A 10000-nucleotide genomic window follows, 5' to 3' on the forward strand; every position below is an offset into this window, starting at 1 on the left:
TCTATTGTCTTAGAGCCACATATAGTTCAACGTAACCACCTTTATAACCACTGTGTGTAAGATTGTGTCCCCATCCCGTATATCATTCTTTTCCCACCTTGTTATCCACACTTCCCAGGGTATTAGTGAAAGTGTGGTACTGTAAGAGCGGTCAACAGCATTCACATGTGCTCACCTGAAGAAAGAGTAAACGTTTAATTAGCGTTTATAGCCATTGTTATGTATGCGGCCATGCACCGTCCCTGGGTAATAAGCCTAATGTATGACCTTGATCTTAATGGCTTAATAGTGTTTTAACCGGCCGCGCTACCACCATACGACAACAATGAACCCATAAACACACGCCGCTGCTTTAATCGCCGTGTAAAGTGATCACAATACCACAACAACAATGCACCCACAAACATAGAGATATAGCCCTGCAGTAATCACGGTACAAAGAAAACGCTGATAAGATCAGAAGTGGAAGTGTTGCATTGTGGGATGGATAATGAGCTCTTCTCAATAGAAGAGGATATTGTGGAAAGTCTTGTTTTTGTTTGCGGCTGCTTGTTCAGCGATAAGCTGTTGTGGCTCGTTCACCAGTTCCATCCTCAGCTCAATCGCTTTGCTAATTGACAAATCGAAAGGGTCGATGAAAACAAACACAAGGGCTAGTTGCCTTTCCCCAAACAAACATTTGTACTTAGTAGAGATAAACGGAAGATGGTAATGCATGTGGTGCTGAGATAAAATGAATTTCCCAGTCTGTGGCGTGTGTATTTGTTTATTTTCTGTTGTGTCAATTTTTATATTCTCTGTTTAACTTTACCATCTGCTTTTCTCTCTTTCTCTCTCTCTCTCTCTCTGTCTCTCTCTCTCTCTCTCTTTCTCTCTCTCTCTCTCTCTCTCTCTCTCTCTCTCTCTCTCTCTCTCTCTCTCTCTCTCTCTCTCTCTCTCTGTGCGCTTTTCCTCAGGTGGAGTGAGGATGATTTACCCAGCATCCTTTGTGCTGATCGCCCAGAGTGACCTGCCGGCGGAGCAGCCGCCCTCAGCCCCCGGCAGCCAGGGGGGGTCCAGAGACCCATCAGGCTGCGGCATCCCACTCACTCCCCCCACCTCGCCGGAACAACCCTGCTCAGGTATAACACTCCCACCACCCCACCACCTCACCTTGCCCTAGTTCAGTTACACACCCTGCATTCACTGTTCTCCCCCATCATCCTACACTACCTGGCCTCAGCAACTCCGCTCAGGTACAAATAATCCCTACTCTCCCCACCTTGCCCGAACAGCCCCCCTCTGCACCACTGAATCACCACCCCATTTCCCAGGCCCAATGAAAACCCAAAGTTTTGAATTCCCCACTCACTGCACCCAACATCAGTTGTCAGTCACAAACCAGCACCTAATTGCCTGTCTATTACTACTTTAATAGTGTTCCACCACAATGTGTACAATACATTCAGATTTTATTTACCACCACACCCCCTGCTACATCCCTTCATCTCCATCCATAGGGAACACAGGTAAGAGCCTTTGTTTAACCAGGAAGATCCTGTTTGAGGAACAAAACCTCGTCTTTGATGAAGTCCTGTCCAAGACAGCATACAAGACAAACAGAGGAGACACATGCACAAGAGTTATGGATAAGTAAAGAGAGCACATGCAAGGAGAATATACATAAGTCATAATCATATCAAACAGAGGTGCAAGCAGGCAGACAATAGACAGAGGCTAACAAGCAAGGCAGGCAAGACGAGTCCACTCCTCTACTCTCGCCTCACAGGACACCTGTGCTAATCTAGCCTCAAAACTCCTCGGCCTGACAGAAATTATCAGGCACGTGCAGGTCGCACCAACCGTCTGTCCGTCTGTCTGTCTGTCTGTCTGTCTGTCTGTCTGTTTGTCTGTTAATTTGCCTGCCTGTCTGCCGGCCTGTCTCTCTGTTTCTCTCGCACCTCTCCCACCTGCCCCTCTCTGGTGCTGTCGCCAGATCCATTTAGGGTGGAAGCAGTAAGTCGATGAGTGCAGGCTAGACGGTAGCGCTGGATCAATGTTCCGGCTGCCCCCTCCTCAGAACTGGCCGGGGTAATTCTGGTTCTGTCTCCTCTCCTCTCCTCGACCAGCCAGCCTAACACGTTTCTATCTCCCCGACTGGCTAGCATAATACAATTTCTAACCTCTCCTCAAATCTGTCAGGATAAAACACCCATTCTGCCTCCTCGCCTTGAACAATCAGGAAGATACTGGTTCAGAAGAGTACCAAAGATATCCCCCAACAACACTGCCTGATAATACTGGCCTATGGATGGAGAGCGTGTTAATAACAAATGCGAATAGTAGTTGATTTCAATGCTACTTTTTACCTCTGCTCATGTCTAACCAGAGTAATGTCAGTTCCGCCTCCTCTCAAGGCCTTGCCAGACTGCTAGTTTGTGCAATAAAGCTGGCAGCAAGAAACGACTCAGCAGCAAGAGTTTTGCAATTGATTTCAATCTCAATTTCACCTCATAATATTGCTACAGAACAGATCGTTTGCCTCAGATGACCCAGAGTTTGTGTTTTTTTTCTCTCGTCTTTTGCTTCAAGGGAATCAAACTCCTGTTGTGATGATCTATAGGCCATGCCTGTGTTAACTGGTGGGGTGTATGCTGTCAAGTCATCTGTGTGGATCTCAGCCTGTTGCTCCTGGCTCACTACATGTATACTGTGTGTACCATATGTACCATGTATGTACCACATGCCATTGACTCACTGTCTACATGTTCCAATGACCTCATTTACCCCCATTGATTTCCTAACGACAGAAAACCATCTTCCTCCGTCTCTTCTCTTCTCTTCTCTTCTCTTCTCTTCTCTTCTCTTCTCTTCTCTTCTCTTCTCTTCTCTTCTCTTCTCTTCTCTTCTCTTCTCTTCTCTTCTCTTTGCTTCTCTTCGCTTCTCTTCTCTTCTCTTCTCTTCTCTTCTCTTCTCCATCCACTTTATGACCTTTGCCCCTGCTGCTGTTGTTTTTCTTGTTGCCTAGGCGATAGTGGCTTCCAGACAGCGGTGTCCAGCGTGAGCAGCCAGGAGGGCTGCATATCCCTCAGTCCAAAGCATTCTGGGAAAAAACTGACCAATCAGATGGTTCACCAGGCCTGGAAGGAGTGCTACTTGAACCAGCTGCAGCTGAAGTAAGTCATACACACGCACACACACACAATGCATGCAGGCACTATACTGTACCAATTACTGTATACCGGTACTTGACACTCTACCAACTTTACATACAATGACATGATCCTTGCAGTACAATGCCACACACTGTACAATCCACTATCACAAAACCACATGTACAGGCAACACACACTATACCTTTTGTCAAGGGTTACTTTTACGATTTGCTTTGTGGTGGAGTTATGGTCTGGGGTCGGGGCGAAAAAGCTTTTCATATTGAAGGTTGAGGCGAATAAGCATTTTTTTATTGAAGCAAAGTGTGAAAAAAAGTTTGCCACTGTTGATCCATCATAATGCAGCATGAGCCGTGCTGGGGCTGAGCCCCGGTCAGTCGTGTCCCAATATAACCCCTGCTACAAGAAACACACACTACTGTAAGCAAACAAGCTAGACACACCACTGGGCAAAAAGGCTCTGTTTCCGGGGATGTTTGTATGAAGATATTTCTGGATATTTCCAATATACGGAGATATATTGATAGATACGGTACTGATACGCTGGTGCCAATTTTCATATATGGAGCATATCCGAATCTCGGAATGGGACAGTTTCGACATGAGACAAATCCGGATGCCGTTTTCTCACCTGATATGGCATGTGCTTCACGTATTTGATGCAGATACTCTCACGGATGTGTTCCATTCTTGTAGTTGTATATCTCCGGATCTGTGAGGCATGGGACGACCCATACCTCCCACAACCAGGCAATAAATTGATTTTACAGGCATTTATGTACATGCCTTTATCACGCTAGGTGTTTTTAGCTTCTTCCCCAAAGTTGTTACAACAATGAACTCACACGTACTGGACAATGTTCATCTATAAACGACTGTGCACCTTGCAGGGAAGCTCAAATCTCAGAATACTTTGTATAATGACAAAAAAAGCTTTCTATTCTATTACTTAGGTCTATTACAACTTAGTCTTGCCTGGTTACCATCCTAATCACGAGTGAGATTGTCTTTCAGATCGAAACGATTGTGGAAGCTGAGGATTTCCCAACATGTGACGGGCATGTTGCCACATCAGTGATGTTGCCAAAGTTGCCGAAATTAATTATGCTGACGTTAGGTTAAACTGCCCTACAAAAGGTAAACAGCAGTGCCAACAATGAAACTGAGGGGAAAAAATGCCTTCAAAGACTTGGTAGGTTGGATATTGTAATTACTGCAAATTTGACATAGCAATATTTGTAAAACAGGGCACATTTTGACCATAACTCTTAGTCACAAGATAAAGGAGGTCTTTATGAAAATCATTTTCAGAATGAACACATTTTCAGAATGAACCTACGGTAATTGGTTACTGCACTTTGCCTTTGTAAGGCAGTATACTTCTTTCAACATAATATAATAGACACAAATCTACTGCAAAACAACAATTAGGCCACCTTTAAATTACTGCTAAATCCCAGCTAAAATCATATTATAACAGACAATTATTTTGTTGTTTTGAATGTTCTTTCTTTAATTGCTTATTTTACATTTACATTTAATCATATTTCAAGCTTTGTCGGCCGCAGAAGGGGGGGGAGGGGGGTAACGAAGGGAGAACCGGCCACTATCGGTCACTCGCTGGCTGGGCTTGCAGGCATCAATTGAAGTACGCCAGCAAGGCGCACACTTCTCCATCTCAGACAGAGCACAACAAATGTGCACTTGTTTCCCCATCAGGCACAAGGCTAGCATCAGCTCCTTTGAGGTAGTCGAGGTCGTCCTCCTCCAGGACATCCTGCGCCACCAGCACCACTGCTTGAAAAGCAACAAAAAAATAGGGCAGTTTTAAACAATGTGTTAAACATAAAAAAATATGTACAGTTCAAAACCCACACTCATGCTTGTTTACCATGAACATGCCAAAGAACTGGTCACATGAGATAATACAGCAGGATTTTCACAAGATTATCCAGCAGATCAACCAAGCATAGTTCAATTGTGGTTTATCCACAGGAGTACAGTAGCTGTCATAGTAATATCCCTTACAAAAATTAACCATGGTTCTACTATTTAACTTTGATACACTATTTGCCATAAACCATGGTTCCCCCAAACCACGTGTTTTAAAACTATGGTCCCCCCCACGTTTCCTTATGCTTGCATCTCTTAAGCCTGGTTTAGACTCGTCCTTTAGTTGGAGGACACGTACTGTCAGCAGGGTAACGGCAGATCAAGTACCCAAACAGCCACCACGCCCTCCCTTTTAGCGCTGAATAGACCCCTTGCCGCGATCAACGTATAGTTCTCCCAGTTTGAATTGTTCGCGATCTGCCACTGCCCCCCCACTGACAGTATGTGTCCCCCAACTGATGGAGGAGTCTTTTTTAAAAAAGATATTATTGTCTTCATAATGACAGTACAGTGCAGATGATGACAGGAAGCAAGTTGGGAGAGAGAGATGGGGAAGGGCTGGCAAAGGACCCAGGCCAGGAATTGAACCCGGGTCGGTCGCATTGCAAACGAGTGCCCTGCCATATGCTCCATGGTAGGGCCTGACGGAGGAGTCAAAACAGACCTTTAGTGTTGGCTGCCCATTTGCAAATACCTTGTACCAAATGCGGTCATTCTAAAAACTAACAATAGTACTCGGAAGAAAGAAAGGGGATATTGGCTAATTGCCCCCTGAAGTGAAGTGAAGTAGTGACAAAAGAAAGTGATGGCAGTTGTATGATGGGGTTGGTAGTTGTGGTTTTACCTACCCGCTCATCAAATTTTTCCTTTTTTTCTCACGTCATCAGTCTTCCCCGCAAGGCCCAGTTGTTTGACTTTTAAGATTCTCAAAGAATCTATTTCAGGTTTCTGCGAGACAGAAAGAAACTGAGTTAGTCTTTTTTATACATCATAATCACATAAATGAGTTATGAGTAAACTCTCTGGTCCCCAGCTCTACCCAGAATCCTTACTAGCCTGGATGATGGCATTGGTGACCTCGTCACTATTAAGTAATCTACAGCTGAACAGAAAACATACAATGCTGTACACAAGTTTTCATTACTTTATGACTAAACGTGTAATGGTGATCCAAATATACAGTGCTCGGCAATAATGACTACACCCCTGTTGAAAAGTAACATTGTGAATATATATATTTTTAAAAACACATAAGTTGTTCCCAAAATGATTATAGAGTAACTGTAATACAAAAATGTTTTCATCTTATGGCAGAAAAGTAAGGTCAGTAGTATAACTTGAATGACATATTTGTCCATTTTTTTGTGCAATTATGCTATGTTAAACTGTCTGAGAAGGGGCGTGCTGGCCCGAAACGTCTTGAAATTGAAATGGATTTAAAGGGAGGTCATCGTTGTGTGTGTTTCATCCTTGCCTTACATTGAACTTTTACATTATGAGTCCCCACCAGGCCAAACTAGATGTGTGTGAGATTTGAATGAAATCATGTGGAGAGTATGTATCATGATCTGCTTCAGTAGTCACAGTACATGTCGACAAGCATGTTTCTTTTGGTGAAATTCAGCTTCCTCCTGTTGATGGCATCCACACAGCCCCAAACCGTGCAACTCTCACTACCATGCTTGACTTAAAGCATGGGTACTTTTCTTTGTTGAGAAGGTACAGCTGATACTAGGGAGGGGGAGGTGGGGGCGTGGCCAGGCTTATGATAGGGTCAGGGGGGTGTTTGGAGGCTTGTGATGAGTCCAAGGGGGCGTTTGCTCAAAAAAGGTTGAGAACCACTGATCTAAAGCTAATTTGTTTATCATGGTGTCATTAGATCACAGTACATTGTTCCATATCCCATATCCTTAGTCTGTTTGACTATGAGACCATGATAAACAATTTTGCATCAGTAGATGGTGTCAAGCATGTGTGGTGGTAAAAAGTGATTTGTAGAAAGAAAAGTGCCTCATGCTGAAAGTCAAGCATGGTAGTAGGACCGAAATGTTTCGGACCTGTACCGATGCCGTCCGCAGTAGGAAGCTGAATTTCACCACTAGAAACATGCTTGTTAACATGTACTGTGACTACTGAACATCATCAGATCATGATACTCTCCATAGGATTTCCTTCAAATCTCATATACATCTTGTTTAGCTAGGTCCAGACTCGAAATGTAAAAGTTCAATGTAAGGCAAGGATGAAATGCACAGCGATGACCTCCCTTTTAATCTTTCAAATTCGTGAAGATTCGGGCCAACACAGCCCCTCCATAGACAGTTTAACATAGGGGTGTACTCACCTTTGCACCAGCATAATTTCAGAACAATGGAAAAATATGTCATTCAAGTTATACTATTGACCTTACTTTTCTGCAGTAAGCTGAAAAGATGTTGTATTACACTTACTCTATGGTCATTTTGGAAATAACTTGTGTGTTTATTGAAATATTGTTCAAAATATTACTTTTTCAACAGGAGTGTACTCATCAACATATATATGGTCATCTGGTTGCATTACATCTTTCTCTATTAATAGCACTTTGATCACAGAAGTATGGGCTGACATGCTCAGAGTAAACCTGTTTACCTGGCCTGTGGTCCAAGTCGTCACTGCAACTCTTCCTCCAACGCACGATGTGTTCGCCTCACTCATGCCTGATGAAAAAAAAAAATGATAACACAATCACATATTGTTATGCTAAGAAATTTCAATGTGATTCACTAGCCGAAATGGGATAAATGCAGAGAAAGAATTTCCCCTAGGGGACCAAAATTGGCTCCAATCCAAATTGGCTAAAAAATACTGTTACAAACAGTGGACAATTGTTTCTTGAATTTCCCACAGGATGAATAAAGTGCTTAGTGATACAGTGAATAAAGTACCTTATCTGTAAAAGACAGCCTGAACCTTACTGATGTTTTCTCTAGTTTGACGATGAGAACCTCAGGGTTATTTGAGATGGTTAAAATGGAAATTGCACACGTAAAGTCTAGATAATTTTCTTTACCTTAAAACATGCAGTCGAATATATTACCGACAGGTCCTGAGGAACTCCGGAGGGTTCTGGGTTCCATTGGAGGGTTGGGGTTGCGGGGTGTTGATAATGCATTGCAACCACCGTCTCCTGGAGTGTCTCATGACATTCATGGAGCTGCGGATGTAGAATAGAGTGAAGTACTTTTTTTATCATGTTAGGCCTAATTCCAAACAAAATTAAGGTGTTTATCAGCTTACATAAATACACAAATACAAAACCAAAACATGCAGAGGCCTTATACACATCATCAGTCTTACACACTCTCTCTCTCTCTCTCTCTCTCTCTCTCTCTCTCTCTCTCTCTCTCTCTCTCTCTCTCTCTCTCTCTCTCTCTCTCTCTCTCTCTCTCACACACACACACACACACACAGTCCTAGATGGGCATCATGTCATCCATACGATGTCATCAATTACCCTATAACAAAACAAATTCTTAAATTCACAATTTCTCGTTCTCTTCTTTCTGGCACAGAAGTCTCTAGCTCTATGTGTGCATTGGAGCAAGAGCAACGACAGGGCATACTCCTGTTCTGTCAAATAACATCGGAGGGGGCTTCTTTACCTCTGCCCCGTTCATAACGACACATGCTGTGACCATCTCTCATCTTACAGAAAGGCAATTGAGAGTGTGTGTTTTTCGCTTGGTCAAGGGGGACAAATCATATATTAGAACAATACAGCCACACTTTCAAGACTATACAAGGTGATAACTTAGTTGTGTGCGACATTCAGACACAAGTGTCCATGATGTCATTAACTTTTAGATATCACGGAAAATAAGCTTTATGTCAAACAAATCTGTAACCAAATAGTCTCCTCCTAGCTAGTTAAAATGTAGCAGGTTACCAAATGTTGTCGTAATTTCAAAATCTAGCCCCTGCAGATATCCGACGTCATATATCCAATGTCAGTAAAACGTCTATGCATACATTCATTCGTGACACCGTATCACTTGCCCAAAGGTTTAGTATTTTTAGGTGGTGGCAGGCTAGCTAACGTTAACATCTGCCTACCAGACCGAAAAAGCTAGGCTAGCTAACATGCTAAGATAACCGTCCTTGTTTAGTGGACAGTACAAGGCGCTGGTTAGTTAGCAAGTTAGCTATACGGTCAGTCAGAAAACATTAGGAAAGTTAAACATTACAATATTCAGGCATGCTTTAATTTTGATCTAGAGCTACTTTAAGACAATACACCGTATGTTCCTCTAATCTGTTACTTCAACTTACCTCAGAATGTCTTAAAGTCTGGTCCATCAACCTCGCCAGCCATCTCACTTGGACACCGTCTCGGAGTCCTCATAGTCCCATAGCCTAGAGCTAGAACTAAATACGGTTTTTTGATGGCTTAACAAGTCTGCGACAGATTTCTGGAAAGTCTGTGATAAAGATGCTGCCGACTAACGTACGACAGAAATCCAGATAGGAAGCGGCGGGCTGCCGCGCAGAGCTTCATAATCATAACGGCAGAGGGAGGGCCAACATTCTATTCAATGCGATTGGCAGCACACGTCATTCAAAATACCGGTATCCAGTCAAAATATCTCCGTATTCACCAAACACAATTCCGGAGTCAAAATATGCCAAGATTTTCACGGATTCTTGAAAAGTCGGGAAATGGTCGAAATCTGGTCCGAATATGCCGCGTGTCATAAAACATATCCAGTCAAAATATCTCCGGATTCAAGCCTATTTTGCCCAGTGCACCAGCTAGAGACTGCACACTCTTTGTCCACTGTACAAGTCTCATAGCACACTCTACAGTCTACAGCACATCAAATGGAGTTGAAGTTGATGTTGTTACTTTAACTAGTTAAGTATGATAATAACAATAATTGAAAAATAGCTATAATTGATAATAAAAGGACATATTA

At 43.0% G+C, this 10000-nt stretch overlaps 1 protein-coding gene and 1 long non-coding RNA gene across 4 annotated transcripts in view; one reads left to right on the forward strand and one right to left on the reverse strand.

Annotated features, from left to right (window-relative positions):
- The window catches only part of LOC134458075 (mediator of RNA polymerase II transcription subunit 13-like), a 188321-nt gene that overhangs the window by 138776 nt on the left and 39545 nt on the right, over positions 1-10000 (forward strand). For both annotated transcript variants that reach the window (XM_063210182.1, XM_063210183.1), the window contains exons 7-8: positions 957-1121; positions 3008-3155. In XM_063210182.1, the coding sequence (XP_063066252.1) occupies positions 957-1121; positions 3008-3155 (313 nt within the window). The remainder of the gene's footprint in view (positions 1-956; positions 1122-3007; positions 3156-10000) is intronic.
- Positions 4714-9825, reverse strand: LOC134458076 (uncharacterized). 2 transcript variants are annotated; one of them, XR_010036523.1, is made up of 5 exons: positions 9357-9825; positions 8125-8241; positions 7677-7744; positions 5894-5993; positions 4714-4946 (listed from the first exon to the last, which is right to left on the reverse strand). It is a non-coding gene; the product is annotated as an uncharacterized LOC134458076 (long non-coding RNA). The 2 variants fall into 2 exon arrangements; XR_010036524.1 differs by lacking the exon at positions 5894-5993 and having other exon boundaries at positions 4715-4946.

The sequence above is a fragment of the Engraulis encrasicolus genome, chromosome 11 (assembly GCF_034702125.1).
Source record: "Engraulis encrasicolus isolate BLACKSEA-1 chromosome 11, IST_EnEncr_1.0, whole genome shotgun sequence".
Taxonomy (NCBI): domain Eukaryota; kingdom Metazoa; phylum Chordata; class Actinopteri; order Clupeiformes; family Engraulidae; genus Engraulis; species Engraulis encrasicolus.